This window comes from Cryptomeria japonica, chromosome 10, assembly GCF_030272615.1.
Source record: "Cryptomeria japonica chromosome 10, Sugi_1.0, whole genome shotgun sequence".
NCBI classification, from domain to species: Eukaryota; Viridiplantae; Streptophyta; class Pinopsida; order Cupressales; family Cupressaceae; genus Cryptomeria; species Cryptomeria japonica.
The window spans coordinates 36,765,486-36,786,233 of NC_081414.1; the positions used below are offsets into that span (position 1 = coordinate 36,765,486).

At 33.5% G+C, this 20,748-nt stretch overlaps 2 protein-coding genes across 2 annotated transcripts; both read left to right on the top strand.

The window, feature by feature from the left end:
• Nucleotides 1-11,983: 11,983 nt before the first annotated feature.
• LOC131859394 (probable carboxylesterase 15) lies at nt 11,984-13,164 on the top strand. Its single transcript, XM_059213074.1, has one exon. The coding sequence runs from the start codon at nt 12,074-12,076 to the stop codon at nt 13,028-13,030; it is 957 nt and encodes a 318-aa protein (XP_059069057.1). The 5' UTR covers nt 11,984-12,073; the 3' UTR covers nt 13,031-13,164.
• Nucleotides 13,165-19,439: 6,275 nt separating this feature from the next.
• Nucleotides 19,440-20,442, top strand: LOC131858757 (probable carboxylesterase 15). The gene has a single exon (XM_059212204.1). The coding sequence runs from the start codon at nt 19,486-19,488 to the stop codon at nt 20,440-20,442; it is 957 nt and encodes a 318-aa protein (XP_059068187.1). The 5' UTR covers nt 19,440-19,485.
• Nucleotides 20,443-20,748: the final 306 nt, after the last annotated feature.

A 20,748-nucleotide genomic window follows, 5' to 3' on the forward strand; every position in this document is an offset into this window, starting at 1 on the left:
GATGGCAACACAAGATGGAAAAACCATCTAAGTGCCAAAGTAGAAATGCCAAAAATGAAAAACCAATAATCTCCCAAAGAGATCATTAACCAGAAATCAAAATACAGATATAGAGAGTAACAATCTCTCCCCCAATGAATAATCTCTCCCCAAAAGATAATGTGTTTTTCCATAGATATCTCTCCCCCTTTGACATCAAATGCCAAAGCAATACAAAACTAAATACAATCAGTTCAAAGAACTTATTACAAATACCAATTGTTATAACCAAATTTATCCAATCTACTCCCCCTGAGAAGTAGCTCTCCTTTATCAAAGCCAAAAAAATATTTCTCTGTTAATTATGTCGGTCTGATGCCATGCTTCAACTGTCTAAGTTTCTACCGGTGAGGGTATAGCTCCAAGTTGTTCTCTTAGATATTCAAAAGTTTCCTTAGGCAAAGGCTTAGTAAAGATATCTGCAATCTGCTCTTTAGTATTCACATAAACCAATTTCACTTCTTTTGCTTCAACATTCTCTTTCAAAAAATTGAATTTGATAAAAACATGTTTAGTTTTAGAGTGAAATACCAGATTTTTTGATATATCAATTGCTGTCATATTATCACAAATAATGATTATAGGTTCTTTGCATTTTACCTTTATGTCCTTCAACATTTGCTTAATCCATAATACCTATGTACAATTAGTTGTTGCTGCAACATATTCTGATTTTGCTGTTGATAGTGATGTACAACTATATTTCTTGCTCAACCATGAAATTAGTCTGCTACCAAGAAAAAATGCTCCACCGGTGGTGCTTTTTTCTGTCATCTACATCTCCTACCCAATTTGCATCTGTGTATGCACATAAATCAAAATTTTCATCTTTAGGATACCATAAACCAAGATTTGTTGTGCCTTGTAGATACCAGAAAATCCTTTTTACTGTTGATTCATGATTTTCCTTAGGATTACTCTGAAATCTTGAAACAATACATACTGCATTCATAATATCAGGTCTTGTTTGTGTCAAATACAGTAAACCTCCAATCATAGATTTATATCTTGTCGAATTCAAAGGTGCTGATTCATCCTTCAATGATAGTTTATCAGTTGTAGTCATAGGAATACTTACCAGTTTAGAGTTTTCCATACCAAATTTCTTTAGTAATTCCTTCAAGTACTTTGATTGATTTATGAATATACCTTTACCAGTTTGTGAAATCTACAATTCTAAAAAGAATTTTATCTCCCCAATCATAGACATTTCAAATTCTTCCTACATCTTATTAGAAAAGTCTTTACACAATCCTTCTTCTCCTCCAAAAATGATATCATCAAAAAAAACTTCAATAACCAAGATGTCATCATTAGTCACTTTGTAGTCTAAGTTGTTGTCAGCATTACCTTTAGTGTAACCAAGCTTCAAAAGATATTTTTCCAATCTAGCATACCAAGCTCTAGGAGCTTATTTCAATCCATATAAAGCTTTCCTTAACCTGCAAACCATATCTTTGTCATCTGTCAAAGACAATCCATCAAGTTGTTCAATGTAAACTTCCTCTTCAAGATCACCATTCAAAAATGCACATTTAATATCCATTTGATATACTATATAGTTCTTATGTGCTGCAAAAGCTAAGAATAATCTGTTTGCCTCAATTCTAGCTACCAGTGAAAAGGTTTCATTGTAATCAATTCCTTCTTTCTGTGAATATCCCTTACACACTAATCTTGCTTTATTTCTGATTACCTTACCATCTTCATTAAGTTTATTTCTGAATACCCATTTAGTTCCAATTAGATTTTTGTTTTTAGGCGGGGAACCAATGTCCATGTGTTATTCTTTTAAATTTGTTCTAATTCATCTTCCATAGCCTTAATCCAATGTTTATCTTCACATGCCTCATTAATAGTTGTTGGTTCAAATTGAGAAATTAGACATACCTCTTCATTTTCCAGTCTTCCTCTTGTCATAACACCTTGATACTTATTCCCAATTATCTGACTTTTAGAGTGATTCAATCTTACATACCTGGGTGTATTCACTTGTTGTTGTTCTTCAGTCACTGTGAAATTCTCAGATGATGCCAGTGTGACTGGATCAACATTTTGTACCGGTGTACTCATTGTAGGTTCATTTGTGATTATCTCAACTGTCGGTTCAGAGTCTATAGACCTTCTAAATTGTTCATCAATCTTCACATTTGCACTCTCAATGATTTTTTGCAATCTCTTGTTAAAACATCTATATGCCTTTCTCTTAGATGAATAACCAAGAAATATTCCTTCATCACTTCTAGGATCAAATTTGTCAATATAATCATCTCTCCTAATATAACATTTGCTTCCAAATATTCTGAAATATTTAAGAGTAGGAGTATTACCAAACCATAGTTCATGAGGGGTCTTACTGGTTTCACCTTTGATGTGAACTCTGTTGAATGTATAAACAATTGTATTGACTGCTTCTCTCCAATACACATGAGGTAGGTTTGCTTTTGATATCATGCTTCTAGCTGCATCCAAAATAGATTTGTTCTTCCTTTCCACAACTCCATTTTAGTGGGGTGTCTGAGGTGTTGATAATTGTCTTCTGATTCCATTCACTTCACAAAATGTATTAAATTTCTTAGATGTGAATTCACCTCCTTGATTTGATCTCAAACATTTGATTTTCTTACCAGTTTCATTCTCTACCATTACTTTGAATAGTTTGAATGTCCCAAATGCTTCTGATTTCTCCCTGAGAAAAGTAACCCAACACATTCTAGAATAATCATCAATAATTAGCATAAAATATCTATCTCCTTGTAAACTTCTAGTTCTCGTTGGACCACATAAATCAATATGAATTAAGTCAAGAACATTATTGGATATTTTTGGAATACTCTTAAAAGTTTCTCTAACTTGCTTTCCAAATTGACATTCCTTACATACCGAGTTGTGAGGTTTAACAATCTTAGGTAAATCTCTTACTGCTTAGTTGTACTGATTTTCACAATGCAATCAAAATTTACATGGCAAAGTCTTTTATGCCATGACCAACTTTCATCAATATGTGCAATCAAGCATGTCTTCTCATTGTTATTCAAATGAAAGATATTACCTCTATTCTGATTACCAGTTGCAATTTCCAAACCAGTTCTATTCAAGATTTTGTATTTACCATTCTTGAATTGTAACTGAAATCCTTTTTCAACTAATTTACCAACACTCAAAAGATTATGCTTCAAACCTTCAACATAATAAACGTTGTCAGTATTGTGCTTACCATAAAAAGATATAGTGCCTTTTCCTCTGATCAAACAAGCTTTATCATCCCCAAATCTTACTAGACCTCCATTGTATTCCTGAAAAGTTAAGAATTTACTTTTATCACCAGTCATATGATGTGAACATCTTGAATCAATGATCCATTCATCCTTTTCTTCAATTTTAGTTGCCATGGCCTGCTCTACTAGTTGAATAGTAGGTGCTAGTTGATCTTCTATTATTGCAAAAAACTCCCATCCACTGTCTATCGGTTCCTCATCAGTAACTCCTTCATCAGCATAGTAACATGATTTGTCTCTATTCCTCTTAAATCTGTATCTCTGATATTCAGGGTTAGGCTTATATGTTCTTTTAGCTTCTTCTTTCAATCTTGCATGTCTATCAGGACAACTAGATGCCATATGACCAATTTTATTGTAGTTAAAACATTTAAATGGTACTTTACCTTCATACTTACTTCCAACTGGACCTTTAGGCATTTTCCTTGCAAATAGTGCTTCAAGCTCTTCAAGTTCTTCATTCTCTCTTCTGATTTCTTCAAGTTCTCTAGCATAGAGTGCTTTCCAATCATATTTTTTACATGATGATGATGATGATGTTGCAGATGATGAAGCTTTGAAAGCTAAATCTGTCTTAATTGTAGCAATAGGACCAAATTCCTCAAGTTCAAAAGATGAAACTTTTCCAACCAAAGTATCTCTAGATACTGATGTATTAGGCATTGTTCTCAATTCATTAATAGAAGTTACTTTCATTTTGTATGCTAGTGGAAATGCTCTTAAAAAAATTTAGAAACAATTTCATCTTCACTTAAGGATCCTCCACAATATTGTATACCCAAAACAATTTCATTCACTCTTTCCATAAAAGCAGAAATCCTTTCATCTTCTTCCATTTTCATATTTTCATACCTGACCCGGAAGCATTCCAATTTTGCAATTTTGACAGTGGTATCACCTTCATTCAATGTCTCCAATTTATCCCAAATAGCTTTAGCAGTAGATCAGTCTGATAATCCCATGATTTGCTGATATGACAATGCACTTAAAAGTGCTTCTCTTGCTTTGCAATCATTCTCCTGATATTTAGCCAAGGTTGGCGGATAAGGTTGACTCTATGTAGGACCAACATATCCATTATTTCTAACATCCCATATGTCTTTTCCAATGCAATTAAGATCTGTCTCCATTCTGATCTTCTATATACCATAGTTAGTTCCATCAAGCTTCAGACTGTCCTTCCTGAAATAGTTAGTTGCCATAGAATCTCCTCAAGCTGTTTAACCTTCTACAAAAAGAGGACTTAGCTCTGATACTAATTGTTAGGACCCAAAGGCAACTGAGAGGGGGGGGGTGAATCAGTTGTCTATTAATTTCAACCCAAATATAACTTAACCAAACTTAATGCATAATGTCGGTAAACCAAACTTAATGCCGCTAGACAGTTTAACAGTTAATACCAATACTGGTAAAGTTTAATGCATGAAACAGAAAAACAAATAACATCCACAACACATAACATAGATATTTGTACGTGGAAACCCTATAAGGGGAAAAACTACGGTGGGAAACCTTACCCACAATTAGATGAAACTACTATAGATAGTATGTGTGTACAAATGGGGTCTGCACATGCAGAAAGGTCAACTACCTAGAGCTCACTACTCAATCACAAAATGGGAGTCACACAGACTACAATTGGATGGTTAAATCCAATGATAATGTACTACTCAAAATAGCATCTTCATATGCTGGATTCAGTACCGTTTAAGCTCTGATTATCTTCTTCATACCTTGCTTGAATCTTCAAATGATGTCTGCGTGTATAGCTCTGCTTATATTCACATATACCTTATTACAATTCTCTACCACACCTTCTTACATAATCTCACAAATGAGATCTTACATATATACCAAAACCTAAGACCAAATGTGTAGGTCAACTCACTAAGAATATTACAATTAAAATCAATTATAAATGATTCAATATGTGATGCATTATGTTAGCTCAATACATTTACAATAATAACCAATCAATAAAACATATCCATAATGTGTCGTGCTGATCTAGAATAGATAACGTTTGTCAGTCCATACCCTAGACCTATTTGCTGGTAACAGCAAGTATGCAAACTTGATTAGACCAATAACCAAATCACCAGAACTAAGTGTCCAAACAATGTCTTTGACATAACCAAGTAATCTCCAGATAATAACAGATCATCCTTAGTGCCAGTGAACCAGATATCGGTGACTGTGCATAAGTCACTAAACATGCCGGTGATCATAACCAAAAATCTTCAAGTGTTGATAAGTGTTCACAAGTGTTGACAAGTATTGACATCAATGACAAAACCAATGCAACACATCAATAATACCAACAACATATGGGGTACAGGATTATTTGCTCCATATCTGCACTCAACTGATCTATGTCCATACATTCCACATGTGAAGCATTGACCTTCAAATTTCTTAGACACATACCTAGCATTAGTATTGTAGCTTGCATTTCTGTTACATTTGTCTTTACAAACATTTGCAGTGTGACCAGGTTTATTGCAAACAAAACAAACAGGTTTAATGACCTTCTTACCGGTAGGTTTCTTGATCTTAGGAGAAAATTTGTTCTTAAGAGTGTTGCTCTTTGTACCAGATGATTCTCCTTTCTCAGATGTGTTAAAACCAAGTCCAGAGGTATCACCTTTCATCCTTTGTGATTGAATTTGTTCTTCAAGCAAGGTAGAACTCTTGTTGAACTTTTCCAGTTTCTCATTAGCTTCGGTGAGATGCCTGGTGAGATCTTCATTATGTTTTGACAGGTTCTCTCTCCGAGATGATGTTAGTTCAAGATCTAGCTATAAGTTCCCCTTTTCTTCTCTTTCTGCAACCAAATACTCATTCATAGTGACATTTTCCTGCTTGATCCTGACAATCTCTTGATCTCTTTCCTTGATAAGATCTTCATCTACTCTTCTGTCTTCCATTTCCTGACTCATGCGGATAGTAAGACCTTCTAGCTCTCTCCTCAGATTTAGTTTCTCACTGTTTAAATTTTCAACCTCCTTGGCTAAAGCATCAATATTGGGCTCATCTGAAGAACTCTTATCAGATATCTCCAACAACTGTTAAGATAGCTCTCTCTTTTTGGCTTGTGAAGCTTTCAGTTTGACCCTAAGGTTTTCAAGCTCATTTCTACTAGATTCAAGCTCTCTAGCCATCTGAAAGTAGCTCATGTCCCCCAAGGTTGTTTCAAGGCTCCCTTCTAAGCAATTAGGCTTCAAAGAAGTTAGGCTCTGATACTAATTAATGGACTTGAAAAGCACTGAGAGGGGGGGTGGGTGAATCAGTGACACCAAAAATAAAACTACTTCAAACACTAACTGGTAGATGAACTTAACAAAACTTTTAAACATAATGCATGTAATCCAAAATGATATAACAACATCCACAATAAGTAAAGCATCCACCATAACACAAGTGTTTGTACATGGAAAACCCAAATAGGTAAAAACCATGGTGAGATGGAACTCACAAGTTAACTATCTGCAGTAATAGATAACTGATTGGTTAAGGTCTACAAAGTGCTCTGCTAGGAGCGAATCTTGTTAGAGATCCCAAAGCTTGATTAAAAGCTTATACCCTGTGAAAGGTAGTACCCTGTTAGGACTAAGCTTGATTAACATTGCTTCTCAACATACTCTACATCTTAACACTTTTGCCTTTCGCACACAACATATCACTTTTTCTCATATAACATAATTTATTGTGATGTCAATATATAGACATTTAGATTTCATGTTAGCCTCAAGAAATCATAACACAATTACCTAGGTGTAGTGTATCTAGTCAAGTGATCATAACTCATCACAAAAATACCACCAAAAATTGTCGGTGGTGATAACTCATCACACAATCTATGATTATCGGTTGGAATACTAAATACCGGTTAGAGTTAAACCGCTTGACTTTGATGATTTTGAGATAGTCTTCGTTGGATCTTCATGTTAATGTTGAGACACATATAACTGAGTGGTTATCTTCATGCATACACCGATTGTTGCCAAGTACCGGTTAGAAATAAACCTTTAGTATACCGGTTGTAGTGTAAACAACTTTGAAGTTACACCAGTTGACAATATAAAAATCTATGTGTGTATTTGTTTCATCAATGTCAACATATGATGAATTCATTACAATCATCATCAAGCCAACACATTATATTCCATTAGGCATTTTGATTTTTTCCTTTCCCTTTTTATCCTCCTCGGAATTATGAAGAGTCAGCTTCTAAAATCTCAGAGGTTTCTTCATAGGGGGCACTAGGACCCACGCCTATCAAGCTTCCTGACTGTCATTATTTAAGGTGAGAGCCTTATTAGGGATAAACATATTTTGTTGTGACCACGGTGGGATAAAACAAATTTTTCGAAGAATTAGTGTACTCTCTAAATTTTCACCCTTTAGAGGTTTTTCTTAGCACTTAGTAGATCTTGCTCATAAAAATCCAAGCAACCAATATTGGGTGAATATTTTTATGGATCTTCGCAAATTCCTTTTTGTCAAGATGCTTTGATTTTATAAGAGTGTAATTTGAGGGATAGGGAGATATTACTTGATTTCCAGAAGCAATTAGAGGCTATTGAGTTTGCAAAAATGCAGTATCAACTTTTTTCTTAGGGATAATGCCCTAATGCAACAGACGAAGAAAGAGACAAAGAAGTAAAAAATGCTAGTATCATCTTTTTAGGTGATAGTCACGCTGAAATAGTAGAAATCCAAGCTATGCATGCAAGCAGCATGACCTTACTAAGGAATATTGATCTCCATTTTCTTTTTTGGAAAAAATCTTTTCATGTCAAGAATCTCCTCTTGACAATATTTCACTCTTTAAGGAGGGACCAATGATCTATAATTCAAACTGGTCTAATGAATAAATGAGAGAGGTTCTGCAACCTAATGTCATCCAAAAAATCACTCTCAATGAGAAAACACTCCCAAACTTTATCAAAGACAAACCAAAGATGGAGCCTACTCTATTGGCACCAAAAGAAATGTATTCCCTAGAAGTCAAAAAAGTATCATCCCATGATGATGATGAGACTCATTCAGAAATGAGAGATGAAGTATGTGCTCTGAGTTTTGAAGTATGAAGCATGGTTATGGGATGAATTAGAACTCTTTTGTTTATGACTAGAGAGTCAATTGAATCCCAAAGTATAAGGAATGCTCTAATTCACGAAGAAAGTTACACTTTAACATCTCCTAAAGAAATTTCAGACCCAACACATGAGTCAAGATCAAATGGTGGAAGATTTGACCACTGTTATAAATCCAGGATGCAATTTCCTTCACGCTCTCATGGGTGCCTAATTAGATATTGTGAGCATCAAGAGGTTATTATATCAGTTTAACTCACTTACACCTCTCAACATGAGAAAGGCTATCTAGAGGTTGGAACATATTCTCCAACTTTAGGAAATAGCCCTTTCATACACTTTTATTTCATAATTTCTTATTTGCATAGGAGAAACGACCAAGGGTGATCATGTTTGAAATGTTTTATTTGGCTACAGAATAGTGAAAATATAAGGAAGTTATTTCAAAAAACTGGTTAATGAGTTTATTTAGATCGATTGTTTTTAAGGATTGCACTTAGGTAGATAGGGTGTTCTTTTCTTTACCAAGAAGTGCTGGTGCATATTTTTTGTTTCCCTTTGGGGTAGTTTTCTACTGTGCTTTTTTTTCTTAAGTGTGTTGTGCACATGCTTTTTTTGCGTCATTCATCAAGTGGTGAGTAGTGGACATAGTATCTTCTTGTTTCCACAAGGTTAGTTTTGGGAAAAAGTGATTATCATTTGATATGATAAATGTATTATTTGCATCTTTGTGCAGCACAGTTTAAAAAAAAGAGTGAATGTGCTAAGTTTGAAACTTGAATTATGATGGCATTAATCAACCAGGGTTGGTATTAGGTACCTTCACCCCTTCACTAGTTGTTGTATATAGTGAACGGTGGCCATGATTATGCTTATAGAATTTTATTTTACAAAAATGATAAGAGTGGTACTGATTTACTTCATATTCTTTCTATAAATTCAATAGATCTTTTATGCATTATATTAATCTTAAACTATTAAAGCATGCATTGGAAGAAAGAAGCAAAAAATGAACCCAACTTTTGAAAAACAAAATATTCATATATTCAATATCATAGATAGATATTTATAATATGCTCATAAGTATTCTACTCAAAATCTTTTAAGAAAAAGTTGTATTATGTGCAAGTTGCAAAAAAAAAGAGAAAAAGATTAAAGTTGCGCAACACAAGCAAAGTGCAGTTCAATTTGAGGAATCATCCTCTTTTTCATCATTAGACACTAAGAGCTCCTCATCCCTCAATATATCTCTATCCTATGTTTCCTAAACCTCATCTTATTCCTATCAATTAAAGAGAGCTTCTGGTGTACTATGCCTATTTCTCAAAATAAGTAAATCCTAAATGTATTTATATCTTAAGGATAAAAGTATTGTAAAAGATCTGCATTTCATTATAAACTTTTGAATCATTAAAATGATATTATGTCATTAGGCATTTTCAGTTGTTCATGTGCCTTTCCACCCCCCAGAATTATAAAGAACCAAGGCCCAACTTCAAAAATCCCAGAGGTTGCTTCATAGGGCCCACTAGGTCTCACACCTGTCAAGCTTCTTGACTACCCTTATTTAAGGTGAGACCCTTATTAGAGATCAACATTTCGGAATGTGGCTAATTATTAAGAAGAAAAATGTGTCTGCAAGCCTTTGGAAAGTTCTCTCATCAATCATTTGGGAAATTTAGAAAGAGCACAATCAAAGGATATTTCAAGATATAGAAATGAATAAGGAGGCTCTAACTGAGAAGATCAAAATATTGTTCATTTAATTGACTAATTATATATCTATAAATTGAAAACTGGACAAAAATATCTTAAGAAATTATGAGGATGAGATGATAAAGGCCTTCTCCAGTTTAAAGCCCCTCATTAATGGGGTGCAAATAGTTGACATTTTTTTCAATCCACAGGATCGAGTAATATTGAGGGAACTTGATATTAGTTGGGTGAAAGTCAATTTTCATGGGGCTTGTAGGGGCAATCCTAGCCAAAGTAGAATTGGCTATGTGGCGAGAGACCATATTGGTAGAATCCTTAGTGAGAAGTCATAATTTTTGGGTTAAATGAAAAATAATATTATTGAATTTTGAGCTACCTTTAGGCTTAAAAATGAGTAAGGGAACTAAAATTAGGCTACTTGAATTTGCGAGGTGACTCTCACATCATAATTTATTCTATTCACCAAAATTCAACCTTCAATTGAAAATTGGAAAGATGTTTAAAGACAATATGAGAGCTAATAAGAAAGTTAGTAGAATTCAAAATAACCCATACGTATTGTGAAGGAAACATATGCTTGTTGAAGGCTTGTTCAGCAATGGGGAGGAGGATGAAGAGTTTGGGTTGGATATCAAACAGGAAGAAGTGGAGTTTAGGATGGTAATGTTGGAAGAGATTTAAGTTGTTGCACATGCTAACTATGCACTAGATTTCCCTCTAAAATCTAAGGTGGTGTCTAAGAAGCATGGATTGGTGGATAGTTAATTTTTGGTAATTTTCTTTAACTTGGTTTCCTTTATGTGATGTTGTAATTATAGATAGTATACTATTAATTTGTCTAGTAGATTGTTGGTCTTGTTTTTGTGTCTCCATTTTGGTCTCAAGAGACATTTTGTGGGAAACTTTAGTATTTTATTGTCAGGTGGTAATATGGTCTGGGTGGTTTCATATGGTGGTATCTAGTTGGTTAGTTTTGGGTATAGTTTGGTTTTTAGTTGATGCAATGGACATATGTAACACTCCTTTTGATATTAACATATTGGTGTATCCCTAGGTTCTATTAATTAATGAAAAATAATATGTAGAATAACATAATTAAATATAGTCAGGATTGTGATTGTGTACTTTTTAGAATATGTTTGTACCTTTCTTATCCATTCATATGACAGAGAAGTTACTTTAGAATAGGAGAACAAAAAATATTTGTATGAAGAAAAATTAAATATAATGAACGTCATAAATTTAATCAATTTATCGAAGAATAATTTATAGTAATTCTCAGAAAATATTAGTATTTTTCCTTGTTTTTACTAATACAAATTTGATAGATGACTAATTGCTTGTGTTTCTTACAAGTAAAAATAAAATTTCAAAAGTCCATGACTATATTGTTTTAAACTTCATGAATTAATTTCATGTTAGCTAAGAAGTGATGTCATGCAACTTGATAATTTTAAAGTATTCAACTTGCGTGTTTATTCTAATATTTGTTGAATATCTATATATAGTTAACAATAAAAAATTAGTTCCGTCTGGAATCGGCACACAAGGCCAAGGAATTCAGAGGACATTATTGAGATGTGAAGGTCAAGTCAGACATAAGCCAAAAAAGATCAATTACCTGCCATTCAAGGGCGAACCATCTAACACAATTTCCTGATTTTTACATCATTGATTGCGAAAGGGTGGATTTTTCCTCATATAAAATCTCCATATAATTCAAATCAACCACAAATATACTTTTCAAAACATATCCTCGAAATCTATTTCAACGATTTCGTCATTTTCCACGTTCTCTGAACCTCCTTTCCACACAGCTGTTCGGTTATAACGATTCTAAATTAATATTTCTCGCAAGGGCGATATTCAGCATTGGCATGACCAACGTGCGAGTCGAATATAATATCAGGGCAGAAATGTCGTGAGTGGAGCAGAGCAGAAATGTCGGAGAAGAGTGAAGCTCAAGTTATCGAAGATTTCGGCGGCGAAATAAAGCTCTACAGTGACGGATCAGTTGTTAGAGGAGACGATTCAGCTTTCTCCTCCATCTTTCCAGAGCCCGATACTTTTAATTTTAAGCATGTAGAGTACAAAGACGTCGTGATGGGCGAGGAAATTGGATTGTGGGCACGCCTCTACTTGCCACCTGAAACGACGAGCAAAGCGCCCATCCTATTGTACTACCATGGCGGCGGGTTTTGCGTCTTTAGCCCTGCAACGCCCGTCGTGCATCGTTTGTGCCAGATGTGGGCGGCCACGCTGGGCGCCCTGATTGTTTCAGTGGATTACAGGTTGGCTCCCGAGCACCGCCTTCCTTGTGGCTACCAGGATTCCATCGCAGCGCTGCAATGGCTCCAACAGCAGGCCGTGGCGGCGGAATCAGCAGATCCATGGTTGCGCTCCCACGCCGACTTTCCTAGGGTTTTTCTGGTGGGCGATAGCGCAGGAGGGAATATTGCGCACCATGTGGGCTTGTGGGCGGCGGGCGCAAAGGCAGAGATCGAAATCAAGGGACTAATTTTGGTGTATCCATACTTCGGAGGCGAAGAGCGCACGTCATCGGAGAAGGAGAGCTCATCAGGGTTGAGTTTGGAGCAGTCGGACGTCCTGTGGAGACTTGCGTTGCCTGTGGGAAGCAACAGAGATCACCCCTTCTCCAATCCGCTAATAGAAGAAGCCGCTATCTCTGCCCCTGACATTTCTCCCATGCTTTTTGTGATTGCAGGGCGCGATATACTGAGCGATCGACAGTTGCAATACTGTGAGTTTCTCAAGAAACGTGGGAAACAAATTCGTGTGCATGTGTATGACGAAGAAGACCACGGCTTCTTTTTCACGAAAATGGAGGGACAAGCCTCAGTTGAAGCTCTCCGTGTTATCTCCGATTTCATGAAGTGAAAACAGTGCCGTCACGGGACACTAATAAAAGTTTCTACCATGCTGTCTTCATAACTATGTAATTTCTTATAAGAATCGTTATAGAATAATTCCATTTACTTTGTTATACAGTTTTAGATTATTTTCTCAGTTCATATTATTGATTTTTACAGATACTATTGCCTTCATAACATTTTAACTTTTTATAAGGATTGTTATAAAGTAATTCGATTTACTTTGTTACACAGATTTAAATTTATATTATCTTTTGATAATGTAAATATATTAGTTTTTAATTTAAAATATTGAATATTTCTATTGTTTTCTTAACTTTTTGACTTTTTATTAATCTGTATAAAATAATTGAATTTACTTTGTTATACAGTTTTATATTATTTTTTGATAATGTAAATATATTAGTTTTTAATTTAAAATATTGAATATTTCTATTGTCTTCTTAACTTTTTAACTTTTTATTAATCTGTATAAAATAATTGGATTTACTTTATTACACAGTTTTATATTATTTTTTGATAATGTAAATATATTAGTTTTTAATTTAAAATATTGAATATTTCTATTGTCTTCTTAATTTTTTAGCTTTTTATTAATCTGTATAAAATAATTGGATTTACTTTATTTCACAGTTTTATAATATTTTTTGATAATGAAATATATTTGTTTTTAATTTAAAATATTGAATATTTCTATTGTCTTCTTAACTTTTTCACCTTTTATTAATCTGTATAAAATAATTGGATTTACTTTGTTACACAGTTTTATTTTATTTTTTGATAATGTAAATATATTAGTTTTTAATTTAAAATATTGAATATTTCTATTGTCTTCTTAACTTTTTAACTTTTTATTAATCTGTATAAAATAATTGGATTTACTTTGTTACACAGTTTTATATTATTTTTGTTAATGTAAATATATTAGTTTTTAAATTAATATATTGAGTAACTCTATTGTCTTCATCACTTTTTAACTTCTTATTAACTTGTATAAAGTAATTGGATTTACTTTGTTACACCAATTTATATTATTAAATTGTTAATGCAAATATATTAATTTTTAATTTAAAGTATAGAGTATTTTATTATCTTCAATCTTATTAATTAGATAGTTGAAGAATCTTATTCTTGTCTTCATATAGATGAAGAAAAATGTTCATTGATTATGATTCTGATTTAATACATACATCTTGTAATTATCTACAATTTGTTAAAAAAATAATATCAAATTGAAGTTGAAAACATTTAAACTAAGCAAAGTGAGCATCATAAAGAGATTTTAAGCTCAAATCATAAGATTTATATTAAACTTGAAAAAAATTGTCAACTTCTACAAAATATTAGATGGTAATCAATAAATGGAGAAAGGATTGTGCAAGATATATACAGTGTAGAGAGTCTAATCTCTTTAACAACTATTTTTTCATTTTTTTTATTAAAATTATATTGCAAATAAGTTGTAAACAAGCTAAAACCGATACAATTGTAAGCAATGATACTATAAGACTATGCTTGAACAATCTTATTCTTGTCAAACTTATTTTTTAGTTAAATACTTCTATTGATTATTTAAACTAAATTAATAATTTACATAAAAAATAGATGTACAATGGAATTACACTTTTTGATCAATTTATGATATTTTTTAGAACACATAAGAAGACATCCTTGAATTGAGATAATGAAATCAAAATGGAACACCCAAGTTGGTAAGTGGATCTAAATCAATTCTTAGGAAATATTAGAAATAAAATGGAATGCCAGAAAATTAAGTTTGAAAAAGTCAAAATTAAGAAAATATATCATCTATAAATAAGCTAATGATAGACTTCCATTCATTATTTAAACTAAAATAATAATTTGAACATTCAATAATGCAAGTCATATTCTTTATATTGATTAATTCTTACAAAATTAAATTTAAATCATATGAATCTGTAATTGACAAAAGATGTACAATATATATTCTCCACATTTAACTTGATCTTATCTTGTTGAAAAAGCTAACTTTAATAGTTTACATAAATTGACCACAAATATATTTTTGCACTAATAAACTCTACGATTCCGTCATTTTCAATCCATCTCTGAACGTTGCTTCCATACAGCTGTTCCGTTATGGCGAGTTGAATTAGGGTTAGGAATTAATGGAATGATTTTTCAGTAGTGGATTCAATATGAAGAGAGAACATTTCAATTTTGTCTAAGCGAAGTGTTTAAGACCCATTCTTTCATAATGTAATTTTTCATATGTAAGCATTTTGAAAAAGTATTTATTGATATAATTTTTATAATATTTTTAAAAAATAAATAGTATATGCTAGATAGAAGATATCATTATTTTTTAAAATGATAATTGTCAATTTATCAAATTATATATAAAGGTTAATGTTAATTTTGGCACGAATGTGTTGGTTGATAAATTAAGGAAAAAACTTGTCATTTGAATTTTTTATGGATATTCATAGTATGTAGAAGGAAAGCAACTAATTATGTATATGAGTCAATATTAGCTATGCAGAAGTCCGATAACTTGAATTATGTGCCTATGAAAAGTGGGAAGTATCTGATGATTGTTTATATCTTTTATTTTTATTTAGTCTAAGTTTTTCAACTACATGTCCAACCTCTTAGCAAATGCAAATACAATCCTTAGCATTTCCCATCCATCATCCTCTCATAGCATCATTGTAGTTTTATGGTTTGGGCCCTATCAAAAACCCAAATTTAATTAAAAAAACATCATTTTAGTTCTAGGACCCCATAGCCCACATTCTAATTTGGCATTTACATCAAAATACAAATAAAAATGTTGTCATTGTATTTTAATATACATATTTGTGTCAAAATGTTTCCATATTAGTTGCAAGTGGAGGGTTTTTATTAGATCACATTCATTTCATCCCTTAGCTTACCTTAGCTCTATTGAACTTATATATCTCCTATATTTCATCTTTTAGCTTTTATTACATAAAAATACAAAGCATAATACTTGTTTTACTATTCATTTTTTTTTTTTTTATTCATTTTTTGTTAGTGGTTTTCCATTTGTTTTCTCTTCTCTTTTATCCTTGATCATTTAAAGCATTTCTAGAAATCCATTATTATTAATTATTTAATTTTTTTTTTAATTTATCATTTTTACACCAAATTATTTGTCTCACCTTCCTATCTTAGTCACATATTTGTGCATAGCTAATTTGCTAGTTCTTTTTTCTTAATAGCCTTGTATAATTATTAGCTAGATTTTGTTGTCTTTTGTATCTTCTAAGAATATGGTGGGTCCTTGCAGGGTACAAGGTACAGGGGGTGGGGTAAACGTACCCCCCACCCCAATATAAAATAAAATTTATACAATAAAGTTTTTCAATGCCCCTAAAAAAATTATTCTACGATATAATAAATAATGAAATAAAAAAAATCGTAGAATAATGAAATAATTTTATTTTTTTAACAAAATCGTACCGTACTAGCCGTATAGGATAAATATTTTCCTCCAACACCCAAAATTTGACTATCACCAAATATGGACGAGTTTATACTCTATTTTAATGGAAAGGGACTCCTGGACATAATGGTGAGGTCAAAAATGCTCTAGGACGCTTCCAAAAAGATAAGCACCTCATATCCAAAATTAGAAGCCTTCCTAGATGTCTCCCAAAACCAATCAATGAAGCCCCAATGGCTCTGATACCATGTGAGATTTTTGCATCATGGATTGGTAGTACATGTTGTAAAGGTTATTATTGGAGACAAATTCCTGAGGATTAACCATAGGGGTAGGATAAATATTGATGTATTTGCAATGTTTCTAGCAACTTTGTTGGATATGGGAGAATATAAGGAGATGGCAAGGTCTTTGTATCAAAATTTGGTAAGAAAATGCTACTTGGGTGAGCTCAAAAATGTTTGAGAGAATTTCAACCTAGAAAAAAGTGTCTTGCTTCCTAAAGATTACTATGTTCTTCAGTTTCGGGGTAGAGAGGTTGAAAAGATTCCCATGATCAACTCTGTAGAGCTCTCTCTTCTCCCTCAAGAGAAAGAAATAGTTACACGTAATATCACATTTCTTAAAAAGATGTTGGGAATGCTTACCGATGATAGAGAGGGATAGATGCAAAACTATATGCTTGTCAGAGGCTTGGTGAGCGATGGGAAGGAGGATGAGGATTTCGGTTTGGATATCAAAGAGGAAGAAATGCTTTGGGATGGAAATTTTGGAAGAGGCAGAAGTTGCTACACATGTTGATTGTGGAGAAAATTTCCTTGTGAAATATAGGGTGGTGTCTCAAAAGTGTGGCCTAGTGGATAAATGATTTTTGGTAATTTACTTTGTCCTAGTTTCCTTTCTGTGATGTTAAACTTATAGATAGTATACTATTCATGTCTAGTAGATTGTTAGTCTTGTTTTTGGATCTCCATTTTGGTCTTAAGAGAATTTTTTGGGGAAGTATTCTATTGTTGTGTGGTAATATGGTTTGTGTTGTTTCAAATGGTGGTATCTAGTGGGGTAGTTTTTGGTATATGCTAGTTTTCAGTTGATGCAATGGACATATGTAACACTCTTTTTTATATTAATATATGGGTGTAGCCCCTAGTTGCTATTAGTCATTCAAAATAAATAAATAAAATGATAAAATATAGTCATGATTGTGATTGTTGTACTTTTTAGAATATATTTGAACCTTTATTGTCCATTCATAGGACAGAAGTTACTTTAGAAGAGAAGACCAAAAAATATGTGTATGAAGAAAAATAATTATAATGAAGATCATAGATTTAATCAATTTATCAAAGAACAATTTATAGTAGTGGTCAACCATATTTGCTCTTTTTCATATTAATTACTTAGTTTGTATTAATAGAAATTTGATAGATGACTAAGGGAAGAATACCTGTAGTTGATCATGTTCCAATAACAAATCACTCCTTCTGCACACAACCCCCCAATTAGTAATCTTAAAGGAGCCCAAAAATTGATAATGAAAAGCTCATTAATAAGTTTCATATGTACCAATAGTCGACCACTTTTTAGCTTTTTTGATCCATAATTGACCCATTTGTGTACCACTATGAGGATATTTGTGCACCACTATTGGGACATTTGTGCAAAACTACTGGGACATTTGTCTACAAGTATTAGCATTTTTGAGTGGATAGCTATTGAAACATCTTTAAGTAGGTATTAGGTGACACTTTGAAATGTGTACTTTTTTACCATTGTGTGCATAACTGATCCCACAACATGCGCCATTACTACCCAGAAGCCATAATGTTAGCTATAAGTAGTTGAGTCGCATACGGAGACAACAACAAAAAAAATCATCAAAATCTAATGTATCTTTTAGAATCTGTGAGTGCATGAAGTTAGCTATAACCACTACTGATATGATTCATGTAATTACTTGTGTTTATTATGATAGAAATAAAATTTCAGAATTGATGATAACATTGTTTTAAGTTTTATTATTAGAATGCATTACTAGCTTTATGAATTAATTTCATCTTAGCTAAGGAGTGATGTCATGGAACATGATAATTTTGAAGTATCCAATGTATGACTTTAATTTACGACTTTTAGGGCACGTCCCCATGCGGCTGCACTTTTTGTGCAACAATTTGTGGAGCTGGTGACCCCATGCATAAAAAAAATTTGTGTTTATTTTTAAGTAGCCCTCTTAAATGACACTTTTAAATGAAATTTTTAATAATATTTTTTATATATAAAATTTAAAAGGAAAATTTAAGGCAAATAAAAAGGAAAGGAAATTTTTTTGGTGAAGTTATGTTTCATTTTTTTTCAGCTTCTAGCCCCTCCTTTTTTTTTATCTTATTTTTTATTATTAAGGAGTAGTACTCCACAAAACTAGGAAAAGATTCCAAATTTTCCTTTCCCTCTAATTAAAAAATTTCATGGGAACACTTTCACTCCTTAAAAAAATAAGCAGTGGGGACATGAGGTTATTCTTATTAGCTATGTATCCATTTGTGTGTTTATTCTAATATAACTTGAATATTTATATATTTATACTACTTGTTATAATTTTAATAGTCTTTTAAGTATATGTGACGTCAAAATTACAACTCACTAGCGACCGATGGTGTTCCGTCTGGAATCGGAACACAAGGCCAAGGAATTCAGAGGACATTAATGAGATGTGAAGGTCCAGTCAGAGATAAGCCACAAAGTATCAATTACCTGCCATTCAAGAGCGAATCTTCTAACACAATTCAAATTCACCACAAATATATTTTTCAAAACATGTCCTCGAAATTTATTTCTACAATTCCGTCATTTTCCATGCGTCTCTGAACCTCCCTTCCACACAGCTGTTCGGTAATAATGATTTCAAATTAATATATAGGTAGGATTGGCAAGACCAAAGTGCGAGCTGAATATAGTATCTGGGTGAACGTCTTTAAGCATAGGAGCCAAGTCGTGAGTGGAGGAAAGCAGAAATGTTGGAGAAGATTGAAGCTCAAGTTATCGAAGATTTCGGCGGCGTAATAAAGCTCTACAGTGACGGATCAGTTGTTAGAGGAGATGATTCAGCTTTCTCCTCCATCCTTCCAGAGCCCGATACTTTTAATTTTAAGCATCTAGAATACAAAGACGTCGTGATGGATGAGGAAATTGGATTGTGGGCACGCCTCTACTTTCCCCTTGAAATGATGAGCAAAGAGCCCATCCTATTGTACTACCATGGCGGCGAGTTTTGCATCTTTAGCCCTGCAACGCCCGTCGTGCATCGCGCGTGCCAGATGTGGGTGGCCACGCTGGGCACCCTGATTGTTTTAGTTGATTACAGGTTGGCTCCCGAGCACTGCCTTCCTTGTGGCTACCAGGATTCCATCGCAGCGCTTCAATGGCTCCAACTACAGGCCGTGGTGGCGGAATCGGTAGATCCGTGGTTGCGCTCCCATGCCGACTTTTCTAGGGTTTTTCTAGCGGGCGATAGCGCAGGAGGGAATATTGCGCACCATGTGGGCTTGTGGGCGGCGGGGGCAAAGGCAGAGATCGAAATCAAGGGACTGATTTTGGTGTATCCATACTTTGGAGGTGAAGAGCGCACGTCGTCAGAGAAAGAGAGCACATCAGTGTTCAGTTTGGAGCAGTCGGACGTCCTGTGGAGACTTGTGTTTCCTGTGGGAAGCAACAAAGATCACCCCTTCTCCAATCCGCTAATAGAAGAAGCCGCTGTCTCTGCTGCTGACATTCCACCCATGCTTTTTGTGATTGCAGGGCGTGAGATACTGAGCGATCGACAGTTGCAATATTGTGAGTTTCTCCAGAAACGTGGGAAACAAATTCGTGTGCATGTGTATGACGAAGAAGACCACGGCTTCTTTTTCATGAAAATGGAGGAGCCAGGCTCAATTGAAGCTCTCCGTGGTATCTCCGATTTCATGAAGTGAAAATAGTGCCGTCACGGGATAGTAATAAAAGTTTCTACCATGGTGTCTTAGCGAAATATATGATATTTTTTATTAAGTTATTTTCCCAGTTCATATTATTGGTTTCGGCTGATGGTATTCTCTTCATAACTTTTATTGTATCCCTATAAAATAATTCCATTTACTTTGTTACACAGATTTAGATTATTTTCTCATTCCGGAGATACTATTGCCTTCGTAACTTTTTTTATTTCATAAAAATTCTTGTAATGTAATTCGATTTACTTTGTTTTTTATTAGGATAAAATAGGTTTTGAAGGGGTTCTG

Excerpts from the sequence above, each read along its gene's own strand:
- LOC131859394 (XM_059213074.1), top strand. The coding sequence starts at position 12,074 with ATGTCGGAGAAGAGTGAAGCTCAAGTTATCGAAGATTTCGGCGGCGAA.
- LOC131858757 (XM_059212204.1), top strand. The coding sequence starts at position 19,486 with ATGTTGGAGAAGATTGAAGCTCAAGTTATCGAAGATTTCGGCGGCGTA.